The sequence below is a fragment of the Elgaria multicarinata genome, chromosome 5 (genome assembly GCF_023053635.1).
Source record: "Elgaria multicarinata webbii isolate HBS135686 ecotype San Diego chromosome 5, rElgMul1.1.pri, whole genome shotgun sequence".
Taxonomy (NCBI): Eukaryota; Metazoa; Chordata; class Lepidosauria; order Squamata; family Anguidae; genus Elgaria; species Elgaria multicarinata.
Genome location: NC_086175.1, coordinates 131,403,795 through 131,419,765, shown reverse-complemented (window position 1 = coordinate 131,419,765; position 15,971 = coordinate 131,403,795). Strand labels below are relative to the sequence as shown.

The 15,971-nt window shown below is 47.4% G+C and overlaps 1 protein-coding gene across 5 annotated transcripts in view; it reads right to left on the bottom strand.

Moving 5' to 3' along the window:
• PAK1 (p21 (RAC1) activated kinase 1) overlaps positions 1 to 15,971 on the bottom strand; it is a 128,788-nt gene continuing 112,817 nt past the window's right edge. For all 5 annotated transcript variants that reach the window (XM_063127261.1, XM_063127257.1, XM_063127258.1 and 2 more), the window contains exons 11-15: positions 14,428 to 14,545; positions 8,589 to 8,688; positions 5,961 to 6,157; positions 1,430 to 1,567; positions 1 to 813 (exon numbers count right to left, since the gene is read on the bottom strand). In XM_063127261.1, the coding sequence (XP_062983331.1) occupies positions 727 to 813; positions 1,430 to 1,567; positions 5,961 to 6,157; positions 8,589 to 8,688; positions 14,428 to 14,545 (640 nt within the window). In that variant the 3' untranslated portion in view covers positions 1 to 726. The remainder of the gene's footprint in view (positions 814 to 1,429; positions 1,568 to 5,960; positions 6,158 to 8,588; positions 8,689 to 14,427; positions 14,546 to 15,971) is intronic.

Below are 15,971 nucleotides of genomic sequence, written 5' to 3'. Positions count from 1 at the left end.
AGGGTGGAAACAGCTATGTGAATTTAATCAGAGGGCAAGTAGCTTCACACACAACAAATCAAACACACAGCATGGTGATCATTCATTAACGTCGTCTTCCGATAGATGCAGGGTGCTCCTTCTAACTATTTCAGCGTCTTCTCCGGCGCATGCACACACACGTCCAAATGTCCGGTGGTTCACAGGAAGAAACACCACTTCCCTTGAGATGATAAAAGCGGTCCAGATTTCTGCTTTTGCCTGTCCTAGCTTTCAAGTAATCCAAAGCGGGCCAGCCTTTCAGTAGTTTAACAACAGAAAGTCCAGGCAGCGAGAAATGTAACCCCTAAGGAAAAAGAATGTCTTCTAAAAAGGCTCCGTGTAATTCCCCCCCTCCCCCCGGCCCCATTTCTGAAATCGGCACATTAAAAGATAAGGAAACATACTGGCTTGTCAACATGTCGGTCGTGATCAGACTGTCTCTTAACGACCCTTTCAAATGTCCAAATCCTCGCCCGTTCCAAGTGCGAGGTCACAGTTTTAGAGCTATGTCTCTACCACTGGTCTACTTTGAGACTTCGACGCAAATCGATTTTTCAATCCCGACCCTTGCAAGATTAAAAGTTCTCCGGGCACGGTGAAAGTACTAAAAATCGAGTTCTTTGAAATCATCGTGGTTTCGTTTGTTTTAAAAAGAAAATTAAAATCAAGAGGACTCGGCACGACCGGTGCAGCTGCGTCAAATTTTCAGTGGTTGTTCTTTGCTGCTTCTTTTGCTGCGACAATCAAAGGAGTGAGACTTGAGAGCGGCTTGGCAATTTTCAGGAACTGGTGCTAGAAGAGAAGGAGAGAGAGAGAGGTGTTAGCAATGGAAGACCATAAAACTCAAATCTGGCTGCCTGTTCACTACCAGGCCAGGTTTAAGGTTCTTGTACTTGTGGACAAAGCCCTAAACAACTTGGGACCAGGATACCTGAGAGAGTATCTCCCCTACCAACCTGCCTGGTCACTGAGGTCATCTGAGGGCCTGCTCCTGGTGGTTCCACATAGACCCATCCTCTGATTGGAGTCCACCAGGGAAAGAGCCTTCAGGGTGGTGGCTCCCCTCCTGTGGAATTCCCTGCCTCTGGAGGTCAGGAACCCATGACCTAGGGAGGGAGGTCGTGGGCTCTCCCACACTAGAGGCCTTCAAGAGGCAGCTGGACAGCCATCTGTCAGGGATGCTTTAGGGTGGATTCCTGCATTGAGCAGGGAGTTGGACTTGATGGCCTTAGAGGCCCCTTCCAATTCTACTATTCTATGATTCTATGAAGATGTTTTGAAAGCTTTAGAGCGAAAATTACAGCCGAAATATACCATACATCTTTATTGCGATCCATAGATCCATGAAAAAACAAGAAACAGCCGATATATGATCTCTCTGCCACTCCACCCCAAATAGTTGTGTCACCTGGAGGAGTTCTTTAGCAGACCCCCTCTTCTCCACGTCCATCTCAAGGCAACGGTTCAGAAAGTCTCTAAATATGGGCGACAGCTTCTCTGGATTCTGTAGCTCCGGGGTCCCGTTGGTAGCAATGAGATACAAAGCCTGGGGAGAAAAGAAAAGTTAAAAAAAAAAACCCAACCCATTGAAGGTAGAAGGACAAACGGTGCTCCAGCTACAGATGCTATTTTATAGTGGTGTGCACGGACCCCCCGCTCCGCTTCTCTTCCAGATCCGCGATTTGCGGATCGGCCTGCTCCGCCCCCGCTCCGCCTATGGCCGCTCCGCTCCGCTCGGAGCTCCGGATCCGGATCGGAGCTCCGTTTTCCCCCCCATAGGCTTGCATTAAGCTAAAAAAGTATACAACTTTTTTTCTGTAAAAGTTAGAAACCTCAAGTTTGGCACCATGACACCTCATGGGGGTATACACACGCACGCCAAGTTTCAAGGGAATCCCATCATCCCCTGATTTTTGGGGAATTTATGAAAATCGGGCACCCCATTCACACCCCTTTCCATAGCTCCGTCAATTTGCACGTTAGAAACCTCAAACTCACCACCATGAAAGCTTATCCAGGGATACATACGCACACCGAGACTCAAGGCAGTCCCATCATCCCCTGATTTTTGGGGAATTTAGGAAAATCGGGCACCCCATTCACACCCCTTTCCATAGCTCCGTCAATTTGCACGTTAGAAACCTCAAACTCACCACCATGAAAGCTTATCCAGGGATACATACGCACGCTGAGACTCAAGGCAGTCCCATCATCCCCTGATTTTTGGGGAATTTAGGAAAATCCAACAACCCATTCACACCCCTTTCCATAGCTCCGTCAATTTGCACGTTAGAAACCTCAAACTCACCACCATGAAAGCTTATCCAGGGATACATACGCACGCCGAGACTCAAGGCAGTCCCATCATCCCCTGATTTTTGGGGAATTTAGGAAAATCCAACAACCCATTCACACCCCTTTCCATAGCTCCGTCAATTTGCACGTTAGAAACCTCAAACTCACCACCATGAAAGCTTATCCAGGGATACACGCACGCCAAGACTCAAGGCAGTCCCATCATCCCCTGATTTTTGGCGGGGCTTAAACCTGCAGACATCTCAATGGGGCCATTTCAAAGGAAATCCCAACATGCCATGAATTTGGGAGTAGAGATCAACCTAAATGAATCTTCTTCCACACTTGAAAAATGGATTTGGAACTTCCAAAACTCTAAGTGAGCGCAGGAAGGACTTCTCCCCTGAGTCAAAGCCAGACACACACAACATCCCTGCGAGGTGGGCAGGGGAGGAGGGAGGGAAGGCAGGCAGGCAGCAGACATTTCTGGGGGCATAAGGAAGTGAGCCAAGGATAAGCCAGTAATGCATATAAAATGGAATAATTAAATAAACAAAGGAGGGGTGGAATTAAAAGCAGCAGTGTTGCTGAATAAACAACAAGAAGAACTTTTTAAAAAAGGCTATATCTGTCTTTTACCAGCAATAGGGGGACGTGCCCAGGGGAGGGGGAAGCAGCTGCCAGTTCAACTCATGAAAGCCATTGCTTCACCAACAGCTCTGAGGAGTAAATGCTCACTTCAACTCATGATAGGCATTGCTCCACCACTAAGAGAAGTAGACCGCTCACTTCAACTCATGATAGGCATTGCTCCACCGGGTTACTCTCTTTGGAAGGCTCTGATGGCCCTCCAAGTACAGGAGAGAGTGGGGGCACGTCCACATGGGATGCCCTAGGGGAGCTCATCCCCTTGCACCACATCTTTTCAGTTGTTCCCCAAAGTTAGGGTGGGTAGCAGTGCTCTCTTATTATTGGCTTAGTATATGATTTCAGGTTGTGTTTGTGCATTTGGTGGGGCTACTGTTTTAAAAAAACACTGGGAAAAGTCCGTTCAGACTAAGAAAGAGAAGTTTCCCAGAATCCCAAGTTACCCGTTTTGCCTATCCCCTTCTCCAACTTTGGGATCATGTGATCATGACTGGGAGTTGACTCTGCCCCTCAGCCCTTTGAAAAAGATATTTTTCCCGCCGTTTTTTTAAAAAATTCTAGCGCGCGACCTGCACCACGCAGAGAGGTGAGAGTAGTCTCAAAATGACCCCCATCCACGACTCTCTGAGCACAAGAATTTTCAGAACAATAGCTTCAAAAACAACCCAGTTATCCACGATTATTTTCCGCAATGCAATCCTATGGGCGCAATGTTTCAAGATGGCGATCGGAGTGGTCCGCCTGAAAGAGGAGCTCCGAAAAATGGGCGCTTCTCTTCGCCTTGCTTCTAGGGGTCCGCGGTCCGCTTCTACTCCGCCTCTGGGCAAGGCGGAGCAGGCCAATTTGCTCCTGCTTCTGCGCTTCTAATCGGAGCGGAGCACATGCCTACTATTTTATGCCCATGTCATCACAGAGATCAATGCAAGGACATGTACTTTGGAAGAAGAAAGCAGCTGTGGCACATGGGCACCACAGGGGCAGCAGTGGAGGTCTGTTGCCACACTGATGGATTTGTACAACAGGGCACGAATCACAATCCATTTGCAAGCTGGCAATGCAGCACATCTTACTGCATTTAACACGCTAAAACAGGCGTTGGCGTGGATAGCAGCTGCAGGACGCAATAGACCTGCATCTGGACAACTGGCGCCTGTGTTCCGCTGAGGCAATAAACCCGTGTCTGGGCTGCATGTGAGAACTCATGGGATCAAACTCCCCCCCCCCCCCGATACCAAGACATTTGCTGTTGAGAGAAAACTAGCATACCTGGGATAAGGCTAGACAGGAACCATTTCCCCCCTGATGCACTAGCTTTCTAGGCTCGGGGATTTTCTTGTACAGAGGGGCATTCCATTGAGGGACAGCCACCAACTTTTAACCCCACCCCACCCCCAGAAAGAACTAGGGCTGTCTCTATGCTCTCAAGGGAAACTGCACCCCTCGCCACAACCAGGCCATATGGAAAACACAACTGAAATTGAAGAAAGACCTGACTAGGAGTCAAATTTCTGGGCAGAGACCTTTCCCACCCCCTTTTCCATTTTAACTGGCAATGCCTGCAGTGGTGCAGTGGGAAATTTTGAAGCTCAGTGGTTATCGTGACATCCCCATAGCATCCAAAAATGCAGGCAGCTGTGTTGGTGCAGGTTGGTAGGCGTGTTGGGACATGTACACACGCACAGCAAAGAGCAACAGTACAGAGCATAATTCTGAATCTATTAGCATCAGCCGGCAGCCATAGAGCAGTGAGCTAGCAAAGGGCAGGGTACTTTGGCTGAGGAGACCCAAGATTGTACGAGAAGGACACAACATGTCCCCAAACAGCCTAAGACCACCGGCTAAAAGAGTTTCTTTTCCCAGGACCGGGGAGAAACCTTTGATCTTTTACAGTACTATCTATTTTCACCTCCGTCAGCAGCAGGTCCTTTGCAAAGCTCACGGGCTATTAATTTCCCATTCAAGACCGGGCCTTCCCAGATAGATCTGCTTTACAACAGGGATAGCTCGCAGCAATACATCGCCGCTGGGGAAGATCCATTTTCCTCCAGCTACTGTGAGGACTGCAGCTAAGTTCAGAGGGGAAAGGAAACTCTAAGGAGTGCAGCAGATTACACTCTTTCCTGGACAGAGATAATCCAGCCACAGTAGTGCATGCACTGGTAACTTCCCAATTAGACTACTGCAATGCACTCCACGTGGGGCTGCCCTTGAAGACGACGCGGAAGTTGCAGCTAGTGCAAAATGCAGCAGCTAGCCTGCTGCCTGGAACATTTCATAGAGACCATGAAATGTCCTTTAAGAAATGGTCTTAAAGGAATTGCACTGGCTGCCAATACATTTCCAATCAGAATTCAAGGTGTTGGTTATGACGTTTAAAGCCCTAAACGGCTTGGGACCTCGATACTTAGAATCATAGAATAGAAGAGTTGGAAGGGTCCTATAAGGCCATCTAGTCCAACCCCCTGCTCAATGCAGGAATCCACCCTAAAGCATCCCTGACAGATGGTTGTCCAGCTGCCTCTTGAGGGAGCGCCGGCCTCTCCCTATATCTGCCTGCCCGAGATCTGAGATCTTTTTGATGGCTCAGTCCACCAGCCTGCACGCTGTCTTGTTTTAATTGGCTTTTACAGTTTTAAAATCTCATATTGGTTTTAACATATTAATGGTTTAATTTGTTTTAGAACTGTATATTTATTCTATTTTATATGTGTGATTTTATCTGTAGGCCGCCCTGAGATCCTTGTGACGTAGGGTGGGGTATAAATGTTTTAATAAATAAATAAATAATAATAAATAAGTGATGCCATTGTCTCCAGCGCTTTAACCCCGTAAATGCCCTGCTTCCGCTACACCACTGGAGTCAAGGGATGCAACCTTCGACTTTCCGTCGGCAAAGCGGTGTCCCCCTCCCCCTAAGCTACACCTGGCCAGTGCTTGGATGGCCAGGTGTGTGCCCTCTTTGGAGAAAGGGTTTTGAAAAAGCGAACAGAGCTTACCCTCAGGGGGTTCTCGTTGAGGTACGGGGGCTCCCCCTCTATCATTTCAATCGCCATTATCCCCAGGGACCAGATGTCCACCTTGGGCCCGTAGGCTTTCCTCGTCACCACCTCTGGAGCCATCCAATACGGCGTCCCCACCATGGTGCTCCGCTTGCTCTGCTCGGGGGTGATCTGAGCACAGAAGCCAAAGTCGGCTGGGGAGAAGGAGAAAAAGAAAGACAAACAGCAGCCATGAAGCGAGCTTCTACTAAGAGAGTGTTTTCACCCAGGGCTTTGCTAGACTTACCAGATTATCTGGGGGAGAGTAGGAGCGACGGCGCGCTGCAACGAGCACGCGCCATCACCCTTTTCTAGACGTAACACGCGACGGGGTAAGGGAAAGCCCCGTTGCATCCTCCAGTTTTTTTAAGACTTAAAGGGCCATGTGCGCAGGAGCGCACCAACGGAAAAGGTAAGTGATTTTTTAAAAAAATAAAAGGTTCCCCGCTCCCCCTGATTTCCCCCCCACGATGTCTGATGCCCCCCCTGCCCGCCCGCTTGCTCGCCCGTCCGCCATGGGTGTGCCCGTTCCCGTTCTTCCCCCGCCCCCATCCGCCATGGGTGTGCCCGTCCCTGTTCTTCTTCCCCCGCCCCCGTCCGCCATGCCTGTCCCCATTCTTCTTCCCCTGTCCCCGTCCGCCATGCCTGTCCCCGTTCTTCTTCCCCCCCATCTCTCCTGCTGAGTCCGTTCTTTCCCCCGGCCCCCATCTTCCCCCCCCCCATGATTCTCAACCCCGGCCCGATGGGCACAGCGCTCCTATGGAATGCTGTGCCCAGTCCATGGCTTCTCCCGGCTACTCACGAGTAAGTGAGCAGCCAGGAAAAGCCACAGAGGCCGGGGCTGCGGAAAAGCCGGGCCATAAGCGGATCTGCTTATCCCAGTTCAAGGGAGGACTTAGCCCGGCCTGAACCCGGGCCTCACACCGGGCTATCTCCTCGTCTAGCAACGGCCCCAGTTAAGCCAGCACTGACTCCTCTGACTGGCAGCTACTCAAGGTCATTTTAATTGGAGCTATATTTATTTACTTATGGCCCTTTCAAATGACCCAATAACCAAAGTTCTCTGGGCGGTGTACAATACATTAAAAACATACCATACACACATTAAAACAAAAGAATTTGTCTGAGTTTGAGCTGAGGAAGAATTTTACTACGCCTAGTAAATGTGTATGTTCTGTTTGCTTGTTTGATAATGCTTTTATTTATTTTTAGTTTGTGTGGGTGGCCAGAAAATTGAGTTAAATTTATTGCTCAGCTCTGAATGTCCCTTCTGTTTTTAAGAACATAGGAAGCGCCCTGATGCTGGATCAGACCAAGGGTCCATCTAGTCCAGCACTCTGTTCACACAGTGGCCGAGCAGCCATCGGCCAGGGACTAACAAGCAGGACATGGTGCAACAGCACCTTCTCACCCATGTTCCCCAGCAGCTGGTACACAAAGGACACAATGAATACTGCAGATAGCAAACAACCATCAGGGCTCATAGCCTTCGCCTTCAGGAATTTATCCAACCCCCTTTTAAAGCCATCCAAATTCATAGACCTTTTTATTCACTCAGTATTTTAACACTTAATTTTAACTTAAATTATACTGTTTTAACTCTGTATTTTAACCTTATATCAATTTTGCTGCGTGGTTTTATCCTGGTTGTGCTTTTTATATTGTATTTTGTATTTGTGTTTTTAACTTGTTGGTTGTTTTATGATGGTTTTAATTTTTGTGAACCGCCCAGAGAGCTTCGGCTATTGGGCGGTATAAAAATGTAATAAATAAATAAATAAATAATAAATAAATAGAATCATAGAATAGTAGAGCTGGAAGGGGCCTACAAGGCCATCGAGTCCAACCCCCTGCTCAATGCAGGAATCCACCCTAAAGCATCCCTGACAGATGGCTGTCCAGTTGCCTCTATAAGGCCTTTAGTGTGGGAGAGCCCACAACCTCCCTAGGTAACTGGTTCCACTGTCATGCTGCTCTAACAGTCAGGACGTTTTTCCTGACGTCCAGCCGGAATCTGGCTTCCTGTAACTTGAGCCCAGTATTCCGTGTCCTGCTCTCTGGGAAGATCGAAAAGAGATCCTGGCCCTCTGTGTGACAACCTTTCAAGTATTTGACGAGTGCTATCATGTCTCCCTTCAGTCTTCTCTTCTCCAGGCTAAACATGCCCAGTTCTTTCAGTCTCTCTTCATAGGGCTTTGTTTCCAGACCCCTGATCATCCTGGTTGCCCTCCTCTGAACATGCTCCATCCATAGTTTAACTATGCACTGTGTGAAGAAGTATTTTTATCTGTCCTGAATCTCCCACCCATCAGCTTCATGGGATGACCCCACTGGGATCTAGTATTATGAGAGAGGGAGAAAAAGGTTACCCAATCCACATAAATTTGTACACATGAATGAAAACTAAAGCCAGTGTTGGATTTCGTCTTTTGGTACATCTACCACCAATGAGAAATCTCCCATCATTCCTTGGTCGGCAAACAGGGCGTTTTTGTTTTATTTTTAATTAAAGTGAGGGCCACTTCGTGGACTTCCAGGCCTCCAGTTCCACCAACCCCCATGCCCCCAATCAACCTGTCCACATACTTAGCTTGACAGAGCCGTCCATCCCAAGCAAAATGTTGTCACTCTTGATATCCCTGTGGATGACCTGGTTGGAGTGGAGGAATTCCAACGCCTGAAGACACTGCAGAGTGGGGAGAAACCCTCAGGAATTAATGAATTAACTAACACAGCCTGTGGTGCAATCGTCAGAAAGACAGATGTATGAATGGGCTATTTGTCACAGAACGCTCTTACTCAAAGTTCATCCCAGTGTATATGATTGTAGGAAGCGGTCTTCTAATGGGTCAGACCACTGGTGTATCTAGCCCAATATTGTCTACACAAGAGTTGGGCAGAAGGTTGATCTGGAACAGTGCCAATAAACACGAAGGCTGCGGTTGGTAATCACAAATGATAAGGAGTGCCCCTAGGCACACAACCGCGTAACAGTTGAATCAAATAACATTTATATCGAAGTGACATTTTGTAATAACAACAATTATAAGGCAGTTCAATCAGATTGGTAACGTCAATTATACAGTGGTTCAATCAAACAAGCCGTTCGATCAAACGACGTAGAATAGCGAGTCAAAATGACTTCCCAAACATTACATTGACCCCAAAAATCAATCAAAACCACGTAAAATAGTGAGTCAAAATGACTTCTCAAACATTACATTGACCACAAAAATAACAGGAGTTGGGATTCATGCCCCGTTTCATACTTAGTACTACTTCTTCAGATATACAGTCGTTTAAGAGTTGCCTGTACAAGCATAAGCTGTATGGGTGTAGGCTGGAGAGGGCAAGTCCAAATCTCCTTTTAATTATCCAACGCCTTCCTTCTACAGGAATTCTCTTTTGCCCCAGGCAAGGCAATCTTAAGAGACCCCTCCCCAAGTGAGACTACTTTATCACCGCCATTGTCACCAGCTGCCATTGTTTCTCTTTCTTATGCTTGCTACCTTCTGCTTGCTTGACCGTCAGGGAATTGAGGAAAAAGAGGGGGAAAGCACCACAAAAAGGCTATGAGAAAGGCTACTAACTCTGGGGCTTAGAAATGTCAAAAGAAATTTCTTTATTTTTATCCAAAATACAGTTTTTTTAAAAAAATGTTCAAAACAACTTTCAATCAAACCTGTGCAACGCTCAACGTTTCGGATCCGGAGATCCTTCGTCAGGAGCTGTGCAATGAAATAAATTACTTTTTGAAGTAATTATTAGGGGCGTGTACGGACCCCCCAATCCGCTTCGTGGCCCAATCCAGAAAATCCGGATCGGGCCCGATCCTCTTCGCGCCGCTCCGCCCCGTCCGGCTTCACTGCCATCACAACATGGACGGCAGCAGCGGCGCAAAATAAGCCAACCCCTCTCCCGCCCCCTTACCTGCATCCATCATGGGCTTCAATTGAGGCCCCGGTTGAAGCCGGAAGAGGCCTCGGCCTTCACTTCCGCCTTCAACCGGGGCCTCAATTGAAGCCTGCAACAGAGGCAGGTAAGCATCCCTCCTCCCTTACTTGGTGCCGCTGCCGCTGCCACCGCATGGATGGCGGTGCCAGGGGCGCCAGGTAGGCCAGCCCCCTCCCCCTCCCCCTTACCTGCAGGCAAAGCTCCGGATTGAGGCGATCCTCTTCGCCTCGATCCGCAGCCCCCCTGACTCTCTTCGCCTCCGCCTTTTCAGGAGGCGAATTAGGCCACCTCGCTCCTGCTTCTCTGAACCGAAGAGAAGCAGAGCACATCCCTAGTAATTATACATTTAAAACCTTCTAGATATTTTTTTACAAAACCGCAGTGGTGTTCATTCTTTGACCGCTGATGGAGACAGAATGAACACCACTGCGGTTTTGTAAAAAAATATCTAGGTTTTAAATGTATAATTACTAAAGTAATTTATTTCGTTGTACAGCTCCTGACGGATCCGAAACGTTGAGCGTTGTACAAGTTTGATTGAAAGTTGTTTTGAACATTTTTTAAAAAATTATATTTTGGATAAAAATAAAGACATTTCTTTTGACATTTCTTAGCACCAGAGCTATTAGCCTCTTTTTCTCATAGCCTTGACAGTCAGGGAGCCAGCAGGCCGTGGCATCTCCTGCTCTTCCTTTTCACCACCGGCTTTTCGAGAGCGGCAGGCAGGGGAACAAGTAGGTTGCAATGGTAATGAAATGGAACAACTCCTAGTCGGTGGGTCCCTGGCTGGGAGGTGAGACTTGGACAGGTGCCCAACCATGTTCACACTTGATGCTGGCGCTGATCAGGATCTGCCGTTGGATGCCTGGATGATTTGCAGTATCTCTGACTCCCAGTTATTTAACAGCAACAACAAAAGGAGTCGCCCAGCGAACTTTTCATATGCTGCTGAAATGAAGCTCACCAAGAGTGATTTTTTAAAAAAAATGTTGAAAGACAAGGAGCTCAGTTCAGTTCTGGTACTCAAAAGAAAGGCCTGGGCTCAGATTTTATTTTTTTAAAATGCTAAGCGTGTGTCTTTTGCAAGAGGTTCCAGCCGGTGAATTCTAGTAAGGAACGAAGTAGGTCCTGCCGTCCGATCTCTGCTAGACCGTGCCTTCACATCTCTAGGTATTGAACCTGGGACTTTTTGCATGCAGTGCCTGTGCTCCACCACTGAGTGAATTACATTCATTCAAAAAATTGCCCTCCACATATCTACCATCATTAGGCACTTTTGTAAATCCCAGTAGAGGTGGTGTAAAGGACACAGATTATAAAGAACACCAGCCTATTCACTTTCCAATGGGGAGGATTTACTCTATTTTTAGGGCGTGTTATGATCTCCGTGCATAGGCATTTATGGAGTAAAACGATACAAGCGCTGATAGTGAGAAGGTGTGGAGGAGAGATAGAAGTCAATGGTCTGCACAGAGTGGAAGACAAGACGATATTTCAGGTAACCATTAATAACAAAGCTCCAACTCATTAGGACGGAAATTCCCACCTGACCCCCGCGCCCCTGTCCAATGTTCTTAAGAGCTGTGTGACGGGCGGAAATCCAGCAGGTGAAGCTTTTTTCTGGCAAGGAGCAATTATTTTTAAAAAGCACAGTGGACTGGTTCACACCATGAGCCCATTCAGACAACACACTAAGCCATGATAGTTAAGTGTAACTATGATGGCTTAGCGTGTCGCATGAATGGTGTTTTTCCTAACCATGGTGGTTGACATAACCACAGTTTATATATGCTCACTGACAATTTGCTGCAAAAGGATTAGCGGCCTAACCACGGTTTAGCACGTTGTCTGAACAGGCCCAATCATTATAGCCCACCTTGGTTTATTTAAGCCACGATGGGTTGTGAAACATGGCAGCGGCCATTGTGAATATTCAAGCTGCTGCAGTTTGTTGTAATGTGCGAACCTGGCGAAGGTGGGTTCTTGCTGTGGTTAGTGGTTTGATAACCATTGCGATAATGGTGACCGCCTGCCACAGCTTGAATATTCACAGTGGCCGCTGGGACAAGTCACAATCCATCCTGGCTTAAATAAGCCACGGTGGGCTGCGATGAACGTGCGAACTGGCTCCGTACCTCTTATTCAATCGAAATCCATCACTAAGTACTAAAGCAAAGGTGATTTCTGGGTTAAACTGTTTTTTGCAGGCACAATATTCAGTCCTGGGTACAGAATTCAGCATGCTGAGCATTTCAGCCTTTAACATTTTTAAAGTTAAACATTTTTAAAGTTTCTAGCCCTTGCGGAGCCAAAATCGGGCTTAAGAGGATTTCCAGGGACCAGAGAGTAATCCCATAAATCTCTCATAAATATCAGAAGGAACATAAAAATACACATTATCTGCAAATCTGCCAGTGTTCGTGAATGTACGGTCTAGCTCCTTCCTATCTCTCCTCTCTCATCTCACACTATTGCCCCGCTCATGCTCTTCGCTCCTCTGATGCCATGTTTCTCGCCTGCCCAAGGGCCTCTACTTCCCTTGCTCGGCTTCGTCCATTCTCTTCTGCTGCCCCTTACGCCTGGAACGCTCTTCCAGAACATTTGAGAACTACAAGTTCAACCGCAGCTTTTAAAGCTCAACTAAAAACTTTTCTTTTTCCTAAAGCTTTTAAAACTTGATGTTGTGTAGACTTCTACTGTTACTTTCTACTGTTAGTTTTACCCTACCCTGTGCCTGCTTACCCTACCCTGTACCTGTTTGCATTCTCTTCCCCTCCCTATTGTTTTATTATGATTTTATTAGAATGTAAGCCTATGCGGCAGGGTCTTGCTATTTACTGTTTTACTCTGTACAGCACCATGTACACTGATGGTGCTATATAAATAAATAAATAATAATAATAATAATAATAATAATAATGTAGAACTCAGCTCTTCATGGAGTAGAATTCCCATCACCTCTACAAAAGAATACAACACTTCTTTTACACCTCATCCTGATTTCTTTAGAAGATGCAATGCTACATCATTCCCTCTCTTTCTGATATTTACAGGGTGAGTTCCAATCGTTATTTAGTCAAAATGACACCACTCACGTACAAGAAGGAGGTGTCAGCAAGCTTGGGTGAACCCTAATGATTTCAGAAATTCCTAACAGAGCCTGGGGGGAGGACCCTAAAAGAGTACCCCCCCCAAAAGCCCAACACGGATTGAGTATGCTCAGAGGCCATCAGATGCTGACTTGACTGTCGGCAGGCAGGAGGAAAAACAGAAACCGGAGCGGGGAGGGGGCGGATGGAATGGAGTGTCTGGACTCCTGAACGGGGATTACTTCATACTGCAACATTTTGTTGCAGTCCCCACTGATTTATTTAGTACATTTTCTAACCCGCCCTGTAACAAATGTTTATCTGGGCAGGTTACCACCAGTTAGAAACCTAAAATGCCATTTTAAAACACGGTTCAAAATATAAAATACAATCCAAATACATTTAAAAGAATAAAATACAATATAATGCAAAACAATAAACAGCATAGGAGGTGCTGAAACTGCGATCGTAACCTAGAACTAAAATACCTGTGAGAAAAGAAAGGTCTTTGCCCCCCAGAAAAAAATAAAAGTAACAATGTAGGTGCTCTTTGGGGAGTTTATTTCATAAGTAGGGAGCCACCAATGAGAAGTAATTCCACAGATAACGTCTCTCACTTTCTCTCTCCCGTGTGCACATGCCACACACACACACAGTGGAGGCTGGTGGCTCTGATGTCAATGGGGTGGTGAATCCACTCTGGATTTCAGTAAGAACCATAAAATCATAGAATAGTAGGGCTGGAAGGGGCCTATAAGGCCATCGAGTCCAACCCCCTGCTCAATGCAGGAATCCACCTTAAAGCATCCCTGACAGATGGTTGTCCAGCTGCCTCCTGAAGGCCTCTAGTGTGGGAGAGCCCACCACCTCCCTAGGTAACTGATTCCATTGTCGTACTGCTCGAACAGTCAGGAACTTTTTCCTGATGTCTAGGTGGAATCTGGCTTCCTGTAACTTGAGCCCGTTATTCCGTGTCCTGCACTCTGGGAGGATCGAGAAGAGATCCTGGCCCTCCTCTGTGTGAAAACCTTTTAAGTATTTGAAGAGTGCTCTCATGTCTCCCCTCAATCTCCTCTTCTCCAGGCTCAACATGCCCAGTTCTTTCAGTCTCTCTTCATAGGGCCTTGTTTCCAGACCCCGATCATCCTGGTTGCCCTCCTCTGAATATGCTTCAGTCAGAGCTGTAACTTGGATAGAGTTAGAGTTTTGGTTAGCACCTTGGATAGAGCTCCTTTAGAGTTCTGACTGAAATGCACAGCAGATTCACCCCCCCCCTGATTTCAGAGCCACCAGCCTCCACTGTCTCCACACACCCTGTCCATCAGTAAAGCTTGGCATTTCCTTTTGGAACAAATATATATTTATAGAATTAAAATCCTTACCTCCCGGCACACAGCGGCTATCTGCCCTTCATCCATGCAGGTCTCCGTCACCACGTCTGTCAACGAACCGCCTGCCAAATACTCCATGACTACCCACAGCTCATCCCCTACGAGGTAACTGCCGTGAGCCAGAGAAAGAACAGATGGTCATTGTGTTCCCTCGGCCAAACACACCTACCCTCCCACTGCCAAACCTGAGAGCAGAGCTATTTTTAAAAAACGCAGCAAGCTGGAAGCACAAAACAGCCAGTGTAAAGTAACGGAGAGAGTGTCAGCTATGTACTGGACCTTGCAGGGTGCCGGATCTGGATTCAAATTCCGGCTCAAGACATCCTTCTCTTTACCTGCCCTTCCAGCAGCCTTGTCCAACATGGCACCCTTCAGATGTGTTGGATTCCAATTCCCATCATTCCCAACCACCATTGGCCAGTGGCTCTATAAGTTCAGGGAGGATGAAATTCTTCCCATAGTTCCATGCCTCTGATTACTAGTTGCTGAGAATTAACCGTTGCCCATTGTGTTCTTCTTGCATCCTTCTGGGTGACCTTAGATGGCCCTATGACCCCTTTCTAACTCTACGGAAGCTATAAATTAGGTCTGTGCACCACCTCGGGTTCAAAGCAGGCCGAATCAGCCCACCTCAGTCCGAATCTGGATTAGGCTCGTATTGTGTCAAAGTGGTCCAAAGCGGATCAGCCCGGGCCCACAGTGCTTCAGCTCGATCCGGGGCAGTGGTGAGCCACTACTCGCGTGGGACTTCCCCGAACTGTCCGGCAGCCCCCCATCCTTGATGAGAACTGCCATTTTTAAGGAAGATGGTGGCTCTATCGTTTTCGAGATTGAATGTTTAAATTACGGCAGCCATAAAGGGCCAATTTGGAAGCTCGAAATCGGTCTCCGAAGTGGGTCAGGAGTCCCTGCCCTGCCTTACTATAAATATATCTCCGGCACACATTTACATCCTGCCTGCCTGTCTTCACATGAGACACCCAAAGCAGCTTACAAGAATCAAATCAAACAATGGGTTTATTATAAAATGCTAAACTCAGCACATGAAAGATAAACTAAAACAGCAGCAAGGGGACAGTAGACATTACTTCAGGAGCCCTCGGGAGGGGGGGAGGCATTTGAATCTCAAGCTACAGTTATCCATTATCTGATAACCTCTCGTTCGGATTATTGCGATGCGTTATACGTGGGGCTGCCTTTGAAAACGGTCCGGAAGCTTCAGCTGGTACAAAACAGGGCAGCCCGTTTACTAACAGGGACTGGCCGGCGAGATCACATCACGCCAGTCCTTTTACAACTTCACTGGCTGCCAGTCCAGGTCCGGGCCCGATTCAAAGTGCTGGTATTGACATTTAAAGCCCTAAACGGTTTGGGGCCAGGTTATTTGAAGGAACGCCTCCTCCCATATGTACCTGCCCGGACCTTAAGATCATCTACAGGGGCCCTTCTCCATGAGCCCCTGCCAAAGGAAGTGAGGCAGGTGGCTACTAGGAGGAGGGGTTTCTCCGCTGTGGCACCCCGGTTGTGGAACGAGC